Below are 24,684 nucleotides of genomic sequence, written 5' to 3' on the forward strand. Positions count from 1 at the left end.
TTTTCTTTTCTTTTCTTTTATTTCCCCTGGGCTTATACGCTTCTTTAAATTATACATGCACTTTTTCCCATGCCATGCTTTAAACTCTTTCTCTCCCCCTCTTTTTTTTCTCTCTCTCCCTCTCTCTCTATCTCTCTCTCTTTCTCTCTTTCTCTCTGCTCATCTGTCAGAAAAAGTATGTCCACAGAGCGTTTGTCCACAGCCAGGAAAGAGATGGCAGACTCACGCAGCAGAACCATCTCATCCAGCAGCTCTACCAGTGGGAAAAGAGACAGGTATTCACGCACTCAACCCACAATTTATTTCCCATGGTGCATACCGTAATTTCAGTCTCCATATTTAATACTTATTGCTACAGTCAGGAAAGTAATTCAATGTACTGTATGTGACTGAGCTGAAACATTCAGTTCATTGGTTATCGGTAGCCCTGAGTTAGCTAGGAGGTGCTATTGGTTCCCCTGGAGTTCCCCCATTGCAACTTAAAAAATTTAGGCAAAATCTGCATTTATTTGCATAAAAAACTGATCCTTTAGTAAAGCATGTTGTTGCCCTTTGTATTTTACATAAAGTTATATTATTAGTGCACAGTGTTGTGTGCGTTAGAACTGCTAATTGGACCACATACACCAACACAATTCTTAAAGCAATATTGTTCAACGAGGCTCAATATTATTAATTTATATAAAAAGTATGATTTAAACAATAAATTATGGGGTTTTTATTTATTTATTTATTTTATTCTTTAATTGCATGTGCGTGTTTAAACCCCATTGCATATTAGGTTTATTAGGAAAATGTTAAAACTTTCATCTGTCTCCAATAAACCAATCAAACAACAGCAATATCAACAGCTTAACACAACTAATATAACAAGAAATTCATCCAAATTCAACACAAAATGCTACTTTCAATAAATACTGCAGTCTCAGAATTATTCAAACCTTCAGAGAAAAGCATTTTAGCACCATTTTCCTGTTATGACCTATTGCAAACATAATGCATAGCCAGACAGCAGCTTCTGGCAGGGTTTCTGAGGAGTCTTATCTCATTCCTCATGGTCAATGGCTTTGATTTCCCTAATATTCTTGGGTTTGTGTGCTGCAGTCGCCTTCTTATTCATATTTAATTTAGGATTTTCTATGGGGTTCAAGTCAGATAATTGTGACAGCCACTACAGAATCTTCCAGGACTTCTTCTGAAACCTTTGTGGACTTTGAGATAGGCTTAGGATCATTGTCCTGTTAGAAGGTCCAATTAGCACTTTTGACCATGTGTCTGCTCAGGAATTTGGTAGCAGCTAGTGATGGCTTCCTCTTTATGGTAGGTAGTGTAGCCTGAGTTAACTTTAAATAATTGTTTATCCAAATCTAAAACCTTAAGGTTTTTTTGTCCTTTCCTAGTTTGGTCAAAGAAATGGTCTCTTAAAAACTTATTTACATATTTTAACATGCAGTCAAGCATCACAGTGATCAAACCGCTAGCCAGTTCAGATTCAAATTCAGGTTTTATTGTTTTATTTGGATCCTCATTAGCTACTATCGCAATAGCAGCTATTATTCCTGCGGTCCAACTGACATCTCAAACATGACAAATATAAATCACACGTCATAGTTAAATGCACATGACAAAAAAGGTCTATACAAATAAATAAATACACAAAACAAAGCAATAAGCAATCAAAACACAAAGAAAGACAAGTACAACAATATTTTTGTATACTAGATGTACACAAATTCACAAAATAATAATAGTAGGATTAAGGAAATTTTAAAGAAAATGACTGGTATGACTGCTAATTACTATTTTAATCCATCCCTTATAGCCACCATTCTGCATGTAGACAGATATTCATCTATGTTTTTTATCAGTTTTTTTAAACCTTGTTTTGATATTGGTGTTGAGAAATGGAACAAGCAAGCAGTTCCACTCTTTAATGGCTCTGTAAATGACTTTTTTACACATGTAATTGGTTTAAGCTAAGTTTAAGCTAACATGTTTTGTGGCTAGGTGTTTGATCACTTTGATGTTTGATCACCATGCATACTATATGCTAATATTATATGTTAAATCTATATACTTATCTTAATTGTGTGAATTTAGAAAGTTAATACAAAAAATATGACTGTTCTAAGATGTTTTGTAGTAACAGGAAGTGGTGAAGCATTGCTGTGCCATTTTAGGTCACTTCAATTTGTCTAGCTGCTGTTGCTGGTGTACTTGCATTGTTATCCATCATGTTTTTGAGTATTGTTCCAGACATGCATAGGGTAAAAGTAGGATAATAGTAGATAATCATAACCACACTAAAAAAAACATTTGTTATCAATGTATGTAATATGAATAATTAAGTATACTCAACTTTGAAATATTTATCTGTACTACATACTTCAAAATCAAAAATAGTTAGTATTGATTAGTAGTACGCAGTTAAAACAAAACCAGAACAGACAACAAACATAATAAAAATCTGTCCTGAGCGATTATAAGAGAGAATGTGAGGGTTGTTTAAAAGCATAATCTCTCAGAAATATGCTGAGTTCTTGACTTCATGAAAGTGACATGGTGCCGTGATGACAAGAGTGCATGCTCATGTTTTTCTCGTTGCTGAACTTCACTGCTGACTCAAATGCACCATGCTGGTGCTTACACAAGCCACTGTCCGTTTAAATAAAAACTCAGAGCTAAAAGGACACAAAACTGTCCTGCATGTCGTACTGACAGGTTCTGTTCAGCTCTAATATTTGCATTATTGTTTTACCCCCTAAACAATTGTTTAGTATAATTAATTAATATAACAGAGTTGAAATGTTCAGCCAATCTTCTTTATACAATAAAAAACGTGACACAGGTGACACTATAAATTTCATGTATGGTGTCATTTACTTGATAATATCACAGGAACTGAGTTTTACAGGGTGTAAATTGAACGGTGTGACAGAGTCTTTTTATTTAGCTTTTCTGAAAAATTATATATTTAGTTAAAATCGACAAAACATATGGTACATTAGCAGCAAAAATATATTTTTACTTTAATTGCAGTTTTTATATGTCTGATGTTCATTGAAAATGTAATGATGGACATTGTTTGCAAAATCAGAAGCTCAGTGGCCTAGAGCTTAGATTGAGCCCGACCCGCGCCGCCCCATGAACTGTCATTATGAGGCAGAGCCTGATTTTAAACCCGACATTTTTTAAGTAGAGCGTAAAACTGAGCGTATTAAAAATATTTTTGGGCTGTTTGAATGAGCAAAATCTATTCAGAATGATGTTAATGAACATTGCAACACTGAAGAAGCATAGACCTATTATTGCAGAAATATGTATAAATAAAAATGGAGGAGCTCACGTGTGCATCCCAGAGTGGCGCGATTATAACATTCTGACTTGTGCAACTTTTTTTAAAACACAGTTTGATTTGAAAATATCATTTTTAACTCGGGAGTCCCTGTGGATATATCAAATATAACCTACATTTCTATTTTAAAAATAGCATTAAAAACACACGCCTACATCACAGACCATTTTTTTGAGCCCGACTCAACCCGGCCTGAGGAAAGTGGTGGGAAATCTTGGCTCGAGTTTGGGTCGGGCATCAGGTCGGGCTCAGGCTCACGCTCAGGCAGAGAATCTAAACTCTACAATGGCCTTAACAAGCCATAAAATTATGCTTTTTTATGCATTTTTGAGTCAAAAGCTATATAATGTTTATGAGGATTTTATCAGCTTTTTTCTGTGATTTGGAATATTGGTAATAGTGGTAATTTGACCCGTTTCAAGTATTTTGGTCTCTCTTATTCAAAGAGATGGAAAGCTGGTCTTGTATGGCTGGAGATAACTGCTCCCTGACGTTGCAAAGGTGCCTGTTGAATAAACCACCTTGTCTATAGCGTCCTAGCGAAGCTGCCCCGAACTCCAGCCCAAATATCCACTGAGTTCTCTGTGTTGTGAACATAATTATGGAAATGCTCTAAAAGTTTCCATTTGAGGGATTTTTGGAGATCTTTGGAAGTCTCCGAAATGAGATGGCTTATTTGTTGAAAGCACTCTGATACGTCCTTAATAGCCTTAAAAAAGAAATATATTATTTATAATATACCCTTTAAAACTGTACATATTTTTTTCAATTACTGTAATGTTAAATGTGTAATATTATATTATATAATAATCAATTATATTCATAATACATATGCCTAGTTCCCTATGCCTACACAGTAAATAGCTATGAGTACAGTGAACATTTGTTTACCAAACGTACAGATAACATGTCTCCCAGAGTGATTCCTGCTGTCCTACATATATAAAGTAGAGTACAACTGAGGGTGTGGCTTCTTACATAGCAACTGTGGTGCAACATAAAACCATGGATGGAGATTGGATTTCACAAACAACCTCTACCTTTTATTTAAGCTAGCCACATAAAGAGTTAAACACCACATCAGACACACCGGGCAGCAGAACACCTGCAGACTGTTTGCAGGGAGAGGAAACAGGATCATTCAGCTTTATGATGGCCTGAGATAAAGCTTTCAATAACACATAGAAACGTCTGTACAGTCGCTTAGCCAACACCCTGTCAGATCATTTACTCCCACCACCAGTAAGCTCTTCATGTTACTGCACTGAAGTGTGTTTGGGCGGGGGCGGGTTCTTTTGGAAAGGGGCAGTCATGCAGAGTGAGGAAGTGTGCTACTATTGGCTGGAGAGAGTTACACACGTACTGAGCTTAAGTTCAGTCAAACAAGGAACTTCTGTGCTGCCTGTGGGTAGGTCTCTCTCTGTAAGGGTTGGTAAAGTCCTGTTGGCACCGTTCATTTTCTAAAAAGAAAGAAAGAAGCACAATGAAGAAATCTAACAGGTAAAACCAATTGTCTTTCAGTGCTGTTTCTAATGTTTTGAAGTGTTTTGTTTTGGGGAGAACTTTTTGAAGGTTTTAGTGCATGCTGAAGTAGGTTAAAACTTTTGGTACATTTTTAGTACATTGTTTCCAGATGCCTGAAAGTATAAACTATAGAGATTTTAAATGAAGCCCAATATCTGCAACATGCTTAGAAGATCCAAAAATTACAACCCAAAAAATAATAATGTGAACCAACTGGTGGCAAATGGTGTCATACTTAAACCTAAAACCCTACAACAGATAGAGATTAAGATCAGTCTATGCCATTTTACTGGATTTACAGTTTGTTACAGTACATGTTTTGTGCCGGACAAGTTTAAACATGTAAAAAAATATCAAAAATGATCTGTTTACTTTTAAGCTACAGTGATTCCTAAAGCTGTTTTGCTTGCTTTGAATCTGTAGTGCCACGTATTTCCATTGACTCAAAGATTACATGCTTTAGAAGCCTTATTTTAAAAATCTTTGTACATGTTGTACATTTTAAGTATAATCTAAGTATAATTAAACTAAATGTGGGGAAGTAGGGATTAATGTTTGTCACTAACTCTAAGTCTGTGTTTATACTGTGTGTTTTTTACCGAGTACAAAACTTCCTTCTTTTGTTTAAAAATTGCACTCATCCTCTTTGTGGTTCTGAAATCCCTGCTTGTGGCTTTCAACTCGCTTGACTGCTTCAGCTGAATTTGTTAAAAACTTCAAACACTTGCACATGAGTCATAAAGCAAAAATGTGCATGCCTTTATTAGCATCTGCTTTTATTTTCTTGTTTATAATAATGCTGCATGAGTGCCAAGAGCATGCATGTTGCGTGCAAAGCCTGATGCTCAGTGGAAGCATTAGTAAACCGCTGATTTGGCATTTTCTACTGATTGACCATTGATTGCCCCCCACCCTTTGTTCCCGCTAAGCCACATGCATTAAGCATATTGACTCCCTGCAGAAGCTCATGCTCTTTAGCTGCAGATTGGACTGATTGTGTTCTGTGGGAAGGAATAAACCAAGCGTAAGGTTATATATAATCTCATTTGGATGCACCGAAATGAAACTATTTGGCTGAAATGGAACCAAACTAAATGAAACAGTTGGCTGAAAGACAAATACTGAATACTAAACATGTTTTTTTTTTACAAGTTTTCCTTTATTTTTCTCTTTTTTGTTTACCAATGCATAAATGAAATAGCCTAAAAGGTTTTTTGTCTTGTTTTTTTAAGAAAAAGCAAAATTGGTGTGATTTTCAGCAGAATAGTTTTGGTTACATCCCTAAATTCAGTGTTGATGTACTTTGTACTTTTATGCAAGTGTTATTAATCAACAACTATATGTCTTATCTTTTAGCTTAAGTCTATTAATAAGCAATCTTTTAGTACTACTTTCTGTTTCGATATCATTTAAATGCAACCTTTATATGCTGTATGCATCCTGTGTGAACATTATATTAGAGTATAGCACCAGGTAATGAGGAATATCTGGCCACCCACTGAAAGCTTAGATTAGTAATCTTCTTACATTATCTGTTGATATCAAGTCAGTTAGAACAGGATATTTCAGCTCTCTATGTTGAATTTAAAAAGCCAAGCTAACCACAAGCTTGACATATTATGGCTTTAGTAATTTTCTTCTTTGAATAAACAAAGACACACATTTTTATTCACATTCATATGTCTAAAAATTCACTTTTCTAACACTTTTCTATTGTAGTGTATGCACCCTGCTGGAAAAAGCTATGGGAAGGATGTTCTGTCCTTTGTGGCCTTTTCTGATTGAAGCTCTGCGTTAATTGGGGGCTTTCTGTGGTTTACATAATTCTAGGCCAACTGTCCTGATTTTGGAAAGGGCTACAGGCTCCTCATTGCATTGTATGAGTTTGTTTCTTTGGTGCCACACACAAACTTTTTTTTTAAAGGACATTACATTTTATATACAGCTCTGGAAGAAAATTAAAGACTACTTTAGTTTCTGATTTTGCTATTCATAGGTATAAATTTGAGTAAAATGAACATTGTTGTTTTATTTTATAAAGTACGAACAACTGTTCTCCCAAATTCCAAATATAAATGTTGTCATTTAGTGCATTTACTTGCAGAAAATGAAAAATGGCTCAAATAACAAAAAAGATGCAGAGCTTTCAGCTCTTAAATAGTGCAAAGAAAACAAGTTTACAAGCTCTCACAGTTTTCATGCATCTTGGCATGTTCTGCCCCACCAGTCTTACACACTGCTTTTGGATAACTTTAGGCCACTCCTGGTGCAACAATTCAAGCAGTTCAGCTTGGTTTGATGACTTCTGATCATCCATCTTCTTCTTGATTATATTCCAGAGGTTTTCAATCAAAGAAAAATCAAAGAAACTCGTCATTTTTAAGTGGTCTCTTATTTTGTAAATGAAAGCTGCTGACTGCATTGTTTGCAGCATTAAGTTTTTTTTGCTGAGTGTTGCTGTGTCAGTGGGTGTCACCTGTGTCTGCTATGATGAAGCAGCCTGACAGTCAACTTGACATCTGTAATGTATTTACACTGGCACAGAGGGAGCTGGTCCTTGTAAAAAAATTTCATGGTGAAACACCATGAGAGTAAAAACTTTAAACTCTGAATACAGTTTCTTTAACAGTGAAATAACAAATGTATAAACCAGCCAAACATTATTTAACTTTTCTTTTCTGGAATAGAATTCATCATTTCAATAAAAAAAATTGTGTACTACTTTGTTCATAATAAAAAATATGTACTATTACAGTCAACACTGTAAATGTTTACATTTATTAGTTTATTCTCACTGGTAAATGTGCAAGCTGTTGTTTTAGCAGTAATATACCTTTCAGTTCCCCAAAAAAGCATACTGTAATGTCTTATTCAATGCAACTGTATATCTTATGTTGAAAGTCTGGTAACCACTGATTCTGTGCTAATTTCTTATACATTGCCTGCATATATCTCACTGCTGCCAGAATTTTACCACAGACTTTACTTGTTTTCCTTCTTTTACACTTATTGTTACGCATTTACCTTTTGACTGCATATTCTATGGTTAAAGTCTGGCACACACAACTGCTAAATCATGTTTACAGTACACTTGTATTTCTCTACAGGCCTCTATAAACCAAACGGCCATTTTGCATCTGAAAGTTTTCAGAAACAAATTACTGACCTTTTCCTCCTGTGTTGCTTTGGCACATACTCAACTGTCCAGCACATTAGTGCTTTATGAATGAAGCTGGCCAGGCTCAGCAATAAAGGATGAGCTTACTAAATTATTTAAGCCTCTGCAAAAACACGGCTGACAAATTGAAGATGACCTAACTCAACTTTCCTACTCTTTACAAAACTTCGCTTCAGTACTTTTGTGAGGTACTTGTGCTGTTTATTTTACTAACATATGGATTAAACATTAGTGCTGCTTAGCTCCACCAATCAATAGTTGCTCCAAAACAATAATGACTGAAGTAGAAGTAAAGAAAAAAAAATTCTATGGAAAAGTAAAGAGAAACACAATCATACACCTGCTGTATCCAGCATCTAAGGAGCTTAATGTTTGTTCTCTTTTCATGTTTTTTTTTTTTTTGTGGGGTCTAAAATGAAATGCTAAAGCTGTGATGTTTGCTATGTAAGCAAAGGCAAATTATTTCAGGTGCTGAAACACTGAAAGTGAAATTTAAAAGACTAAAAGTAGATTACTTTCCTATATTTTTCAAATTTCCTATAAAAAAAACTGAAGTAAAGATATTGTCTAAAAAGAATAATAAGTACTCTGTCTATTGTGCAAATGTATGCAGTTACTGCCAACCTCTGTATTTCATAATTTACTAATATGAAATATATGCTACTAAAGATTCTTTTTTTTTTCTTATGTTTCAGCAAAACCAAAGAGTGTACCCTCAATGCTGGTAAGTTTGTGCACAGTAAGTATTCCATCCGACCTTGACTCTCTACACTGGCAGTTGTCAGACACGTCCTAGCCCTCAGGTCTTTCATGTATTGACACTACCGTGTCAACGCCATACACAAACACAGTAGACATCAGATGTCCTGGACCTGGTGCTGAACTAGTAGGCTCTGGATTGGCAAACCAGTCGTCTTAGTGCCTCTCATCACAGACTGGTAAAAATGACAATACATTAAAGAAATCAATAAAAAAATATATACTTTTTAATGTAATCTGTGATTTTATATATTTAAATCTTATTTAAAGTATTTGAATTGTGCATTTTGTGCCACCTTTTACTGCTAAAGCCTTTGAACATGGAGTAAGAATACATGTAGAGTGTTCAGTCAGAGCAAAACCAGCCACTGCCCTTGGTTAGAGGCAGTATACATGCTTAATTAGCCCATTACACATCTCTTCTCTTCCCACAATGCTGTTTTATTTGATCATGTTGAAAGGCAAACTCAAGCCCAAGGGAATAGGAAAGGTTCCATGGAAATTAGACTAGCCTAATTTGCTGACTTTTTTTTTTTTTTTTTTTTTAAACAAAGGATGAAGATGAAGACCATTATGGTTTGACATCGTGCCCTGAATAAGACTGAGGCATGTAGGATAATGGGCTATAACTGACTTGAGGCTTTAAACCCTTTAGTTTATTATATATTCATGTTCATTGTCAAAATGATCGACAATAATGGCTTAACAACATATAACTGAAGAAAGCTGAAAGTTAATCCCTTGCTCTGTAAAGCAGCTCCTGTTTGTGTGCTTTGTTGAACAGAGGATGGGTATGTGAGGATGTTTCTGCGTGGACGCCCCGTTACCATGCACATTCCCGACCAACTGAGGGACGGCTACAACCTTGACAACAAGGTTGCGCTGCCTGAGCGCAAGCTTAAACTTCAGTGGGTGTATCCTTAATAGATGATGATGATGCTTTGTGACTAATGATGTAATTCATGTTTTTACGCTGTAAAATAAATGGACTCATTGTATCAGGTATTCTACTTTCATGCAGTTTAACTTTTTTTTTTACAGTTTAACTGTATTTAGTCTTTTTTATATGTGCACTGTATGTATAGTTTATATACACTCATAAGAGTTATGCATGTTATGGCAGTACTGGACTCCAGTATTGGAGTTTCAAGTTGAAAATTTTAACTCCTAATGCTCCCACAAGTCGTTTCCTTCTGTGTTGTACCACATATATGTTAAAGGTGGTAGATGAATGGATGAAGAGCAAGGCTGTGGCCTGTGCACAGGCCTGCCATGTACTATAAGATGCTACAACACCCCATTTTCAATAATTAACACATTTAAAATCAAATTTAGTCAAATTTAGTAACTTAAACCCCTATTTGCAAAAAAAAAAAAAAAAGCTTCCTGGAGGAAGTTATTTGGACCAGTAAGGATGAGGCATGTTAGAACACTGCACAATCTGTTAAGCATGGTGGTGACAGTAGCATAGGGCTGAATACAATAATGAAAAGATATAAGAATTCTTTGGCATAACCTCAAATTATCAGCTTGAAACCTGTACACAAGTATGGCCTCCAAAAGAACATTGACCCCAGACACACATCAGTGGTTGGAAACACTGATGTTTATAAGAGTCACTGTGTTTAAAAGAACCAATAAGAGTGGTCCGATGTCCAAACACAGTTCTACCTGAATCTTGTTGCTTGCTAACAAAAGTTACTTGCTATAGACAGTGTTTAATTTTAAAGATGTATATTATAATTTCTTTATGCCCCAGATAAAGCTCAGTATTGGCATGACATTTGTCTCCATATTGATTGTATGCAAAGGTCATCTCTTCACAATGAACATTATACAGAACATCACTAATTAATGATTTTAATGTCTCCCAATTCAGACTTCATTCCTACTCAACTTGCATTATGTTCCTTAGCACAGTTGTTCAGGTATGGCTACAGGGGCCGAGACTGCCGCTCAAACCTTTACCTGCTTCCCACGGGAGAGATTGTCTACTTCAACGCTTCTGTGGTGGTGCTGTATAATGTGGATGAACAGCAGCAGAGACACTATCTGGGTCACAACGATGACGTCAAATGGTAAACATCTACGTAATGTAGTGGGTCATTATGGTGTTCTAGGATTTTTATCATGTTATGATTGATTTTGAGGGTAAAGTAGCTAACAGGTAACATGTTTACGTACACTATTTAGCATCAAACTAAAACTAAAAAAAAATAAAAAAACAAAAAAAAAATGTTTTCAGATATACATATATGCAAGACCAAGTCAAAAGTACAGACCCACCTTAAATTCAGTGTTTTTTCACTATTTATTTATTTTTCTGCATTGTAGATTAATACTAAAGTCATCCAGACTATAAAGAAAAACATTATTATTTATAATTTTACAATTATGTATTTAACAAAAGTGTTAAACAAGCCAGAATATGGTTTATAATTTCGATTCTTCAAAGTAGACACGATTTGCAATTGTGGCAATTTCTCAGTCAGCTTTATGAGGTAGTCCTCTGGAATGGCTTTTAGATAACAGCTATACCTTGTTGAGTAATTTGTTTGAGAGCATCAGTTGTAAAGTTGTAAAGAGGTAGAATTGATATACAGTGAATAGCCCTCTTTGATTAATGTTCTAATCCATATTATTTCAAGAACTTCTCAACTAAGTAAAGAAAAGAAAATCAAGAACTTACAAGTTCAATTTCAAAGACCAAATAAAAACAGTATGATGAAACTGGCTCTCATCAGGAACACTCAAAAAAGAAGCCTCAGAAATTGCAGGTTAACAGCACCCTAGATAAGAACCCACCTAAATGCTTCACTAAGGACTTTACATAATCCCTTATGTGTCCCTTTACAGCCTGGATGACTTCAGCATGTATTTACAATGTAGGGAAAAAAAGAAACATTAAATGAGAAGATGTTTTTACCAATTTAACAAAACTTACATTAAGAGAGTCCATTATTTGGAAGCTACATTTGCTTAGTAGCTCCATTTATAGTGTGGAAATGTTGAAGCAAATCTTAGATACCAAACGTGCTATCAGCCTCATTGTGTGTGAATCTGACTTTTATTTAACCCAATTGTTTTCCTTAACTCACAGATCATGATCTTCTCCTGTCCCTTATGCAAATAAACCTCACACTTATAACATATTAAAGTCATACAAGTGTTCTACATTTATCACATCTCTAAATCAACTAAGCCCCAGTTTTTATCCGCAACTCTTGTCCGTGCACACTAAAGAGAGGATGTGAAGCTGGTTTATGAACTAATTTGCATTCCCAATAGCCAGCTCTTCCCTATTATTCATGACATCATATAATAGACTGCTATCTCCTAGATAAGCTATTTCAATACTATATTCAAATGACCCTGCCCTGGAATCTATGGCTGTTGTCTACTGCGTGCTTTGTCTTTTGTGCCTGACCACCTAGATATGATTATTTAATGCAAAACCTTAGGCTTATCTTCTTATTAATATGGGACGCCTCTTATCTGATCTACATGTGGCGTTGAAGCCGGTTCTGTAGCAATGATGTGCTGCACAGTCCAGTCAGAATCTCATGACCTCATACTTGTTTTCACTGTCTCTATCGATTTAATCAGCTTCACTGACCATAAACTAGCACTTTGTGTTTCTATAAATACAGGGTAAAGGCTATAACTGAGGACTTCTGTTTCTTTACATACTTTATTACATTACATTACATTTGGCAGATGCTTTTGTCCAAGGCGACTAACAGTAATGATGTACATATAGAATATGGTATAAGTTTAAGGTAAAGGAGGCCAAAGGGAAATTTTAGTATTGAGGAGGAAAGGAGAGAAAGAAGGAAATGTGGTTAGAAGTAGTTAGTTGGTTAGAGGTGTTACGAGAGTAAGTGCTCTTTATTACCTTTATACTTTATTCAATGGTCAGAACACCAGGGGACTACCACAGAGCAGTTATTCCACCATTTCTGTCTCAGGAAGCCACTTAGGTGCTTGTGCAGTCTCTTGTCATCTCAAGACTTCATTACTGCAACTCTCTACTGGCTGGTCTTCCACTGCGAGCCACCAAACGACTACAATTAATTCAAAATGCGGCAGCACGACTCGTCTTCAATCTTCCGAAGTTCAGTCATGTGACTCCTTTGCTGCGTTCCCTCCACTGGCTTTCTATTGCCGCCCGCATCCGACTCAAAACCCTGACTCTGGCCTTCAAGGCAAAAAACGGACCAGCTCCTTCATACTTGACGGCAATGGTCAAAGCCAGATCTACAGCAAGAGCTCTTAGAGCTTCCAGTACGGCTTGGCTCGAACCTCCATACCTCAAAACCCACAGAAAACAAACATCCAGACTCTTCTCTGTGCTGGCACCAAGGTGGTAGAATGAAATTCCACTGGTTGTCAGAACAGCTGATCACTCGCGGTCTTCAAACGTCGACTGAAGACTCATCTTTTCAAAGAGTTCCTAAACTAATAAAAAAAAGGTTCCTAGGGTTCTAAACATGATCAAGCTTTGTGTATTCCTCGATCCTAGTCTACAAACTAGTATTGGATATTTAAAGTAACATCGAAGCACTGTTGTAAGTCGCTCTGGATAAGGGCGTCTGCTAAATACCTTAAGTGTAAATGTAAATGTTATTATTTGGCTGTGTTCTGTGGTTCTGGTATGAGTGGATTAGACACAGTAGTACTGCTGAAGTTTTTAAACATTGTGTTCTCTCACTGTCTTCTCTATTAGACACTCCTAAGGCAGCTGATCCACCTTCTATCTCATCTGTTTCTGCACAGTTTGTGTGGATCATCATCTTGTATTTTAGCGTCCACAGATCAACAGCATTAAAAAACAGAATAAAAGGAGCATAATAATGTTTGCAGAAAAACAGATTTATTACATTATCTAATTAAAGGACAATAAAAGTTCTCCTATGTGGTCGGTGCAGCTGATAAAATCGATAATAAGTGTAGAAACTTTTCTGTGTTGAACATATTCTGACTGGACTGTGTGTAGTTGATTTACGTAATATTTTTTTTGCTGTACAATTCAGCTTTAAAACTGTATTTTTTTTGCCTTCCTGGACATCTCCATTTATTAGTTGAATGTTTGTTGGGGAATTCATTTCAAAAAGCTGAATAGAAACATTTAATGTGAATGCCTGTTTGTCTGCTGACCAGACTGAATAAAAAGAGGGCAGGAATCCTCACTGACCACCAACAATGTTCTCTTTGTAGTTTGGCTGTCCATCCAGACATGGTCACCATTGCGACAGGGCAAGTTGCTGGAACATCCAAAGATGGGAAGGTAGCACTAAATTTTACAGTAGTTTTTTACAATGCAATTCTAATAAAAAAGGAGTCTTGAATGATTTCTTTAACAAAAAATGTGGTTGCTTGTCCAGACATGTATTTACTCCCTGAATCCATTAGAATACAGTATTTGAGTGATGTAGATTTGTGTGCTCACTAGCTAATGTTTTATTACTTTCTCCCATAAGCTGTTGGCTCCACATGTTCGTGTTTGGGACTCGGTGAGCCTGAACACCCTGCATTCGATCGGGATGGGAGTGTTTGACCGTGCTGTCACATGTGTGGCCTTCTCCAAGTCGGTATGTTTAATTTTGTAACTACACATTCAGTCCTGTAAATGTAAATGTAAATGTAAATAATAATTAGGGTACACATTAAAAAAAAGGTGTTTGAAGTAATTCAAGAAGAACCGGTTACCATAAAGAACTGTGTTTGTAAGAACCAAAAGCCCTTACATTCATGTAAAGATGTTACCTAATGTGGCATCTGTGGCATTGCATATAAAACATATTAAAGTACATGCAATGATATGCAATTCTAAATTATCTGTAAAAAAAAAAAAATACACTGTCTGAACAAATGGGAACAGAGGGAGTACTAAAAAGTTGTGTGGACGAAAATTGTATTTTACGATACCTAGGCTACGTGCACATTTTTTAAAAATCAGATATTAGTTTGATGTGGTCCTGCATCAGGTACATATCCAATTAGAGGGCATGCAACAAAAATGTGAACAGATATTGCTTCTTTTTGCCTGATGTTAACAGGTATCAATAAACAGAAGCAAGCAGTATTTGTTGGCCAGATACTGCTGCAAGATGCTCGTTCATGTGAGGGGGGAATGTTAGATTCTGGCGATCAGAATTCGACACAACGTTGGCAGCATGACAAAACACCTGAGGCAACATGTATAAACCTATCAATGGGTGCATGTGTGTCATTTCAGGTTTGGTTGGTTCATGTTACAGACAGATACAGATTGCTTACATTTATAAATGTAAAAGCCTGTTTCTTATTGCAGCTACAAAATCGATTACTGATAAAATATTGTCATATTTCACACTGTGATGTAAATTTGTTTACATACAGCTCTGGAAAAAAATAAAAGAGCAGTTCCTGAATCAGTTTCTCTGATTTTGCTATTTATAGATATATGTTTGAGTAAAATAAACATTGTTGTTTTATTCTATAAACTACGGACAATATTTCTCCCAAAAAATTAAAATATTGTCATTTAGAGCATTTATTTGCAAAAAATGAGAAATGGCTGAAATAACAAAAAGACTTCAAATAATGTAAAGAAAACAAGTTCATATTCATAAAGTTTTAAGAGTTCAGAAATCAATATTTGGTGGAATAACCCTGGTTTTTAATCACAGTTTTCATGCATCTTGGCATGTTCTGCTCCACCAGTCTTACACACTGCTTTTGAATAACTTTATTCCACTCCTGGTGCAAAAATTCAAGCAGTTCCGTTTGGTTTGATGGCTTGTGATCATCCATCTTCCTCTTGATTATATTCCAGAGGTTTTCAATTTGGTAAAATCAAAGAAACTCATCCTTTTTTAAGTGGTCTCATTTTTTTTCCACAGCTATATTTCACAAAAGAGTTAATCAAAATAGGTTTATGTAGATCAAAATATTAGGCAATACTTTTAGACTATGCTGATCTATTATTGCTGATGAATTGTGGTGAAATTAATTCTAAAATTGCAGAATTTATGCATTTGAATCAGCACATTCAGAACAGTAATTTTTTACACTCCTATTAAAGACTATCCAAATGAATGATTAAGCTAATACTGACACTTCTGTTAACACCTCCAGAATGGTGGCGCTCATCTTTGTGCGGTCGATGATGCAAATGACCACATCCTGTCTGTCTGGGACTGGCAGAAAGAGAAGCAGCTTGCTGATGTAAAGGTAAGGACATCTGGCTGCCAACCATTTCAGTGCAGAAAGAAAGAGAATGGAAGGCTTTTGACTATGAAAATGCATTAGGCCTGAAGAGTATGTGGTTAGTGCTAATATGAAATAAGAAAGGAAGGAGGAATAGAGGGGAAAACACCTCACTTATAAGTTGGCAGAGTTGGGAACTGATGAATGCAAAGTGTTTGCTGCTTTCCTGCACTGTGTGAGTGCTGTGGCATATGAGGAGCTTATCGTGACTTACCCATTTCCCAGCATACCCAAGGCATGCTCAGCCAGAGTGGCCTTCACTCAGTGTTCATTAGGGCAGAAGAACCGGTGCATTTATGGCTCTTTGGTCCATTTAACTAGACAAACAGAATTGGATTTTAAAGTAGGCTGATTAATGCTAGGCCACTTAATTTAAGAAAAAGAGGGAGTGCTTCATTACTTTGGGTTCGTATTAAGAGACTGTGTCTCTTGTTTTATTAAATGGGAAAGCCTTTTAACATCTTCTTCTGATTGAAAGTTAAGGAAGTGCTATCTGCTGTTCTTCACCCTGTAGTGCTCTAATGACTCTGTACTGGGCGCTGTCTTCCACCCCATGGAAGCCAATTTGGTTGTCACCTGTGGGAAATCCCATCTTAATTTCTGGACTGTGGAGGGGAGCACTCTGACCAAGCGGCAGGGACTGTTTGAGGTTTGTAAGAATTCTTTAAAAAATCTGTTAAAATATGTTAAAAAGAAACAAAATCATGTTGTTTTAAAAAAATATTTGATTTATTTATTAAGAATATACTGCTGTAACAAAATAAATTATTGTATGTAGTACAAAAGTTTTAAATAATTATTAGAAATAATATATAAAAACGTTTTAAGATTTAAGAATGTACTACTTCAAAAAACAAATGATAAAGTTTTATTTAAAAAATAATACTAAATATTTAGTAAAAACTTACCAGCTCTCTAATTTTGTATAGAATTATAAAATAATATAGCCTAAATATTATATAACACATAAACAATTATAGCTAAAATACCCCTAAAGTATCACAATAAAGACAAATTTTTACTGTTTTGAAAATAACATATACCAATATTTTTGTATACACCCCAGTATGATTTATTTCAACCATTATTGGATACATTTGATAAAAAAGTTAGTACCCTATCATGATATATGTTCAGACTGTTTTTGTTGCTTTATTTTTTCAGAAACATGAGAAACCCAAGTACGTGCTGTGTGTCGCCTTCGCTGAAAATGGAGATGCAATAACAGGCGACTCCAGTGGAAACATCTATATCTGGGCTAAAGGTTGGGAATGTCTGCATGTGTTTGTTTTGTTATTTTATTAGAAATGTTATCAAAATAGCATATTGTATCAAACTGAATTGCATCATATTTTGGTAAGCCATTGAATGTCAATTTTTACACCTAGTAGTTGTACACATTTGTCAATCAAATGTAAAGTAGGCGTGCACAGACTAATTAACTATGATATATCCACAAATCACTGTGATAGTTATTAGCTAGTTTATCATTCCTGAGTGTGTATATGTATATATTCCAGTGAACAAATGAGAGGTGAGGTCATAAACCATGTTGTTGTTGTTGTTGGAAAAACACAGTCTGTGTTCACAAAACCAGTTATTACATTACAAAGTGACTCATATATGATTTTATTATTATTATATTTTATTTTTTTGCATTAATGTGACACAGATCTGATTTTTATTGTATGACATGTCAAATTCAGTCTTTCCAAAACACATTTCAGTCACTTTGGCTAAGCTTACATTACTAGGCTAAAGTGAATTAAATCTGTTTTTTTTGCATTAAAGTAACACAGATCTGATTTTTTTAAATTGGCTTTTTATTCTCTTTCTTATGTGGCCCTAAATCAGATAAGTATCAATTTTATAGCACACAGTCCTGAAGGTCCTTTAAGGTCTTTAAGATATACTACGTGATAAACACTTTTTTTAAGTGAGTTTGGTTCTTTCAGTATTTGTCAGAGAGAGAGAGAGACGGAGAGAGAGAGAGAGACAGAGAGAGAGAGAGAGAGCTTGCATGCGGCCATCAAATGTTTCAGTTTATACAAGAAAACAGAAATTTGCAAAACAAATGTTCTTCCCAAATGCTGTTGGTGGAGACCCGCCTTCTGTTTGATCATTGATTTGATGGCAGTGTTTGATGGACAGGTGGTAACAAAATCAGCCAGGTGGTGGCCGGAGCCCATGAGGGCGGGATCTTCTCTGTGTGTGTGCTGAAGGATGGCCGACTGGTGTCTGGTGGAGGGAAAGACCGCAAGGTGGTGCTGTGGGACCATGAATACCACAAACAGAGTGAGATGGAGGTGGGGATGTGACACATGAATGTGTGTGTTTTTATTATGGAGAGTTTTCCTTACAGCAGCCTTTTCTAGAGAGTTCCCTCCATATTAAATAAATATTAAATGAACATGTTTATATATTTTAAAGGGGATGAAGTATTATTTTTTTGAACATCATTTATCATCATGTTCGGTTCAGAGAGGAAGTCTGGGCTAAGTCAAGTTTTTCTTGTTTATGTAATGGGAAAGTAAACACTGAGCATTTGTTCCAGCTAATGCATTTCTCTTGTTTATGGATTTTAATTCTAATTCTAGATTTTGTCATCTGGTTTTAGTGTTAACTTCAGGCTAAGCTCTGCTTTTATTATAGATTAATAGATTAATGAACTGCATTATTGTTTTAACATGGTTTAAGTTTTTTTTTTTTAAATGTTCTTTTATGGGAGTTGGCAGTTTTTAAAGAGAAGTTACGCAGCAAAGTTATTGCATATAAACATTTACTCCTGAAGACAATGGCTTGTAGATTTTTTTTGTAGCGTTCTATTCCCTTCATGAGCCAAAATGACGGTTTTCCTTTGTCTAGAAACATTCCAAGTGTAAACAAAGCCATTAGATCCCTACAGCATGATTCATCATCCTACTGACTGCTGGTACTTGTATCTAGTGCTCTGTCTATAAATGTGAATGGGGCAATTTGTCTCTAAACGCTTTATAGGAAACCGTGTCAGGATCACCTTTGTTGTTCTAAAAACATAGAGTGCCTCTTTAAAGAGCTTTCTTTAACAATTAGAAGTGCACCAGAAGTAGATGAGGATGTGCTTTAAGGGAGGTTTAATTGTTTCACATTAGACCAGAGAGACAATTTGAAGTTACTGTGCTGAAGAAAAGACTAACCATCCTGTTATCTTACCGGTTAAATGTTCATCAGCATGAAATCTTAACATCAGCTGTGCTTAATTAGTGTAATAAACATTTAAATTTAAAGTTTTTATTATTTTTTATATATGGGTAGGTAATATATATGTTTATATTAAATATATTTATTTTTAAATCAATTTTTCTAATCAGTTTAACCCAGGAGTGGCTATAAAAGCTTAAGATAAATAAGGTAAATATGTAGACTAAAACTGAGGCTAATTTTAATTTATTTATTTAAATAGTTATTTTGTTTCTAAATGATCCTTTTGATTACACAAAATATAGGTTCTGTTTTTATATTTATAGAGTAGTGACAATACAGGCTGAAATACAGGGTGAAACTTTAGACTAAAACTATTTTCTTTTTTATTTTATTAATTATTTAACATTCTTGTTTCTTTGTTGTTGTTTATTTATTAATTTTGTGGATTACTGTGGTGAATTTTATTGGTAAATCATGATCTGCAGAGAGAAAAAAATCTTGCCTAAACAAAAATATTAATTATATTTCTATAAATTGAGCTAAAATGTGCATGGTGAATAATATTATTATCTATGTAATTTTGGATTGTTAAACATAGTCAAACCAGGTAAGTTTGACCTAGGAACATTACTGCTATTCCTTGCATAAGGAGCATAAGGAGGATTAAACCCCTCTGGGGTGCTAGTAAAAATTCTCCTACTCAATTAATTAAATATTTGGAACCTTTTTTGTGCTTTGTGTAAATACATGTCACATAGAAATATGTTAATGCTAAAAATCTAAAAAAATATATTTTACTCAATTTAATTAATTTATTAATTAGTTGAAGCACTGGCTCTGTTGCCAGTCTGATTAATTTCCTGTCAAAAAAAAAACCAACTGTGTTCATTTTCTTTTTAGGCCTTGTATTAGAGATTGAACTCTAAAAGTACACAAAAGTTTGATCCTATGTTTTTTGCACTTCTCCAGGTTCCTGAGGCACACGGGCCTGTCCGCACTTTAGCTGAGGGAAAACAAGAGGAACTGTTTGTGGGCACAACCAGAAATGCCGTCCTGCAAGGCTCGTTCTCTGGTACTCTCAAGCCCATTGTTCAGGTACTGCTGAGATCAATCAAATTAAAAAATGTTAAATTTAATGATCTTACCGGTACAGAGTCCTAGAATATACTAACTAAATAAGAACACTGCTTGACAGGGTCACACAGATGAGCTGTGGGGGTTGGACATGCACCCCAGCGCTGACCAGTTTGTGACCTGTGGCCAAGACAAGCAGGTCCACCTGTGGGACACTGACTCCCACCAACCTCTGTGGAGCAAAACTATTGAGGTTTGTAGATAAAAAGTGGCATATCATACTTGATAATGCTAACAGTGAATGTATGCTAATGGTTACCAGTTACAGTCATTTAAGTAATGCTAATCAGTGCTAATTGGTGACTTAATCATTTAATCATTAGCAGAAATAGCCTAACTGATCAAACCATTGCTTTAAATACTCTACACTACAAGCGAAATTTAAGATGCACTTGCTGACACAGATGTGCAAAAGCACACATACAGATTGCCTAGTCTACAGTAAAACCAATATTGTCAGTATTAATAGAATAAGACTCTCAGGAGCAGATAAACATGAACCTATTGGTACTAAATGCAATCAGAGCCTTAAAGCAGTGCCCCAAAATTTTATAGAAAGTCTTCCCTCCACAGAAGAGAGTATTGTTTTTTAATACTCTTGATTTCAGAGGAAAAAATGAGTGAGGAGGTGTCCCAATATTTTTGTACATATAGTGTAACATGGCAACTATAGACATTAAAGAAACAGTGAGTTTTCCAAAGTGCATTCTACCTTCAGCTGTTGCTTTCTGTATTTAACTGCCTTTTGTTGATGTTCCCTGGCATTCAGGACCCTGGCCGTTCTGTTGGCTTCCACCCTAGTGGCACTGTGCTTGCTGTGGGCACCATGACTGCAAGGTATGATGGCTGAACATGAGGGTTCCAATCTTGTATTCAAAACAACCAGTAAAAAAGTACCTAAAAATAAACCTTATGAACCCTTTGAAGCTGACCTTTTAAGAAATGTGAAAAAAATAATACTTTTTTAGGTTTAAAAATAAAAAACTGTCTATTTTTGCATACCAATAAATACATTTACTAATTTGTATCATTTTATTTCTAATTGTTATCCCATTTTGTCCAAATTTACAAGGCCAATTACCCAACCCACATATTAGGACTGCCCCTATCACTAGTGATGCCCCGACACCAGGAGGGTAAAGACTAGCACGTGCCTCCTCCGATACATGTGAAGTCAGCCACTGCCTCTTTTAGAACTGAGTGAGAGCAAGGTCAATTTTGCTTTCTAAGGGTTCCGGTAGCCAATGACAAGTTACATGCCACGCGGAGCCCTAAATTGACTATTTTATTGGTGTAATGAAACATGCATGTGGTTATCTTGTTTAACTGTTTAACTGGAATGGCAGGCTGTTATCTTTTAATCGTCTGTTCTCCTAATCCATCCTGAAGGTGGTTGGTGCTGGACACTGACACCAGGGACCTGATTTCTATGCATACAGATGGAAATGAAATCATCTCAGTCATCAAGTACTCTCCAGGTTTGCAGATCTGCATTGTAGAACTTGCCTATTTGTTGCACAAAACCTTCAATCAGTGAACACAGACAAAGCAATTCAGATGTGTCACGTCATCATGCCTTCATTTTGCCATTCACACTGACCGTCAAATCAGCCTGTACAATAGAAGTTGTGTTCTTTAAATTCACCACCAGTACTCTTTCTCATAGATGGAGCATACCTAGCTGTGGGTTCCCATGACAACTTTGTTTACATCTATTCCGTGACTGAAAACGGGAGAAAATACAGCCGTGTTGGCAAATGCACTGTGAGTCCTTTTTTCCCCTTGCTAAATGATTCTGAGCAGGGGTGTCCAAACTTTTTTTGTTGGGGGCCAGAAGGAAAAATATATTTGAAGTTATGGGCCACAGACTCTGTAATAAAACAAATAATGAAATATACCACTTTGAATATTACATTTTCCTGATTATTTAATTTACACACCATTTTACTTGACTTACTATCTTTATCTTTGACAGTGTGTCTTAATATTAAACTCCTTAATTACGGCAACATTTAGACTCTTTGGCCCGTTTTTCTGCGCTAGAATTGCGCACTCTCTCCGCTTTTAGACTCTCTGGCCCGTTTTTCTGCGCTAGAAATGCGCGCCCTCTCAGCTTTTAGACTCTTTGGCCCGTTTTTCTGCGCTAGAAATGTGCACCCTCTCCGCTTTTAGACTCTTTGGCCCGTTTTTCTGCGCTAGAAATGCGCACCCTCTCTGCTTTTAGACTCTTTGCCCTGTTTTTCTGCTCTAGAAATGCGCACTCTCTCCGCTTTTAGACTCTTTGCCCCATTTTTCCGCGCTAGAACAGCACACCCTCTCCGCCTTTAGACTCTTTTGCCCTGTTTTTATGCGCTTGAAATGCGCACCCTCTCCGCTTTTAGACTCTTTGGCCCGTTTTTCTGCGCTAGAACAGCACACCCTCTCCGCCTTTAGACTCTTTTGCCCTGTTTTTATGCGCTAGAAATGCGCACTCTCTCCGCCTTTAGACTCTTTGCCCCGTTTTTCTGCTCTAGAACAGCACACCCTCTCCTGCCCTGTTTTTATGCGCTAGAAATGCGCACTCTCTCCGCTTTTAGACTCTTTGCCCCATTTTTCTGCGCTAGAAATTCACACTCTCTCCGCTTTTAGACTCTTTGCCCCCGTTTTTCTGCTCTAGAACAGCACACCCTCTCCTGCCCTGTTTTTATGCGCTAGAAATGCGCACTCTCTCCGCTTTTAGACTCTTTGCCCCATTTTTCTGCGCTAGAAATTCACACTCTCTCCGCTTTTAGACTCTTTTGCCCCGTTTTTCTGCGCTAGAAATGTGCACTCTCTCCGCTTTTAGACTCTGTGGCCCGTTTCTGACACCTAGCGTTCAAACGTTGAATCTCACATTTATAAATTTCTAAAATACCTCGCGGGCCACTCCAAAAAAGGAAACGGGCCGCATATGGCCCGCGGGCCATAGTTTGGACACCCCTGATTCTAAGTATAGTGTCTCTTGTTTTGTAAAGCTTTTTCCCGTCTATATGTATTCACTACACTATGCTTTGTCTCCTCATCCAGGGACATTCCAGTTTCGTCACCCACCTGGACTGGTCCACCAACAGCCAGTACATTGTCACCAACTCAGGAGACTATGAGATCTTATACTGTGAGTTGCTTTGTCATCTTTTCATAGCAGAAAATAGGCATTGAGTTACATTTTCTAACTTGCATGGTCTCTGTTAAATTTTTGAAAAGGGGAGGCCTCCTCCGGGAAACATGTTACCAGCGCAGATGTTGTGCGCAACCTGGAATGGGCCACTTCCACCTGTGTCCTGGGTTTCAATGTCTTCGGTGAGTAATATATTAGCCCATTGTCTTTTTTTAAATGGAAAAAATACTGTTGTGCAAGATTTTGCAAAGCTGCTCTGACCAGCAGGATATGTATGTGAAGCCTCCTCTAATTGAAAGCATGTGACTTCTGCCTGAATCATTTCTAACTATTCTTTAGTAGAAAAACTTGTGCTTAGGGTCATTGTCTTGCTGCACAACCCACCTTTTCTTGAGGTTAAGTTCATGACCAGATATCCTGATCCTATCCTGATCATTTTCCTTTAGAATCATCTTATATAATTCAAGCCAACCTGTGTTTTCCTGTTTCCAAGATATATGTCATTACAAAACCACCACTGCCATAAGCGTCCATATATTCACAAGCACCGTTGCTCTGTGGGTGGTAATGCCACTGTGAGTCAAGGAATATTAACTTCATAAACTGAATGTCCCATTCATCTAACACCTCTATTAGGCCTCGCTCAAACTCTGATAATTCACATCGCCTTGACATGAGGACGCTGACTAGCGTTTAACCTGCTTATACAGGTGTGGGTGTTCCCAAGTCACCCCCTTCATTTGTCTACTGATATCCTGTGACTTTTGCTTTGTCAGTGTAGTAATAATATTTATATTACTATATTAAACATGTATTTTGATGTCTTTGTGTGTATATATGTACAGTGCTGCTTAAAAGTTTGTGAACCCTTTAGAATTTTCTATATTTCTGCATACATATGAGATAAAGCAATATAAAACTAATACACTTTTTATTTATTGGGGAAAATGGTCCAATATTACATATTTATGAATGGAAAAAGTATGTCAAGCTTTTAGGATTTTAGTGTCTGGTGCAGCAATAACTCAACTAAACGTTTCCGGTAACTATTGTTCAACTTATTCCTTTTTAAAAGAACAGCTTGAACTCTGTGATGTTGTTGGTTGTCGACAATATTTTGTTTGGATTAAGGTCAGGACTTTGACCTTCTGGCTATTTCAAAAC

General features: G+C 36.3%; 1 protein-coding gene across 6 annotated transcripts in view; it reads left to right on the forward strand.

The window, feature by feature from the left end:
• The window catches only part of eml2 (EMAP like 2), a 38,363-nt gene that overhangs the window by 12,043 nt on the left and 1,636 nt on the right, over positions 1 to 24,684 (forward strand). For 3 of the 6 annotated variants that reach the window (XM_022664818.2, XM_007236827.3, XM_007236829.4), the window contains exons 4-20: positions 171 to 275; positions 8,753 to 8,796; positions 9,601 to 9,730; positions 10,745 to 10,894; positions 14,034 to 14,103; positions 14,297 to 14,407; positions 15,936 to 16,031; positions 16,582 to 16,716; positions 17,232 to 17,331; positions 18,219 to 18,373; positions 20,220 to 20,345; positions 20,446 to 20,577; positions 21,154 to 21,221; positions 21,774 to 21,862; positions 22,051 to 22,148; positions 23,430 to 23,517; positions 23,607 to 23,702. In XM_022664818.2, coding sequence (XP_022520539.2) covers positions 171 to 275; positions 8,753 to 8,796; positions 9,601 to 9,730; positions 10,745 to 10,894; positions 14,034 to 14,103; positions 14,297 to 14,407; positions 15,936 to 16,031; positions 16,582 to 16,716; positions 17,232 to 17,331; positions 18,219 to 18,373; positions 20,220 to 20,345; positions 20,446 to 20,577; positions 21,154 to 21,221; positions 21,774 to 21,862; positions 22,051 to 22,148; positions 23,430 to 23,517; positions 23,607 to 23,702 — 1,793 coding nt within the window. Of the gene's footprint in view, positions 1 to 170; positions 276 to 4,717; positions 4,856 to 8,752; positions 8,797 to 9,600; positions 9,731 to 10,744; positions 10,895 to 14,033; positions 14,104 to 14,296; positions 14,408 to 15,935; positions 16,032 to 16,581; positions 16,717 to 17,231; positions 17,332 to 18,218; positions 18,374 to 20,219; positions 20,346 to 20,445; positions 20,578 to 21,153; positions 21,222 to 21,773; positions 21,863 to 22,050; positions 22,149 to 23,429; positions 23,518 to 23,606; positions 23,703 to 24,684 lie in introns of those variants that run through there. The other 3 variants (XM_007236828.3, XM_007236830.4, XM_007236831.4) reach the window with 3 other exon arrangements.

This window comes from Astyanax mexicanus, chromosome 18, assembly GCF_023375975.1.
Source record: "Astyanax mexicanus isolate ESR-SI-001 chromosome 18, AstMex3_surface, whole genome shotgun sequence".
In the NCBI taxonomy this organism is placed as follows: Eukaryota; Metazoa; Chordata; class Actinopteri; order Characiformes; family Acestrorhamphidae; genus Astyanax; species Astyanax mexicanus.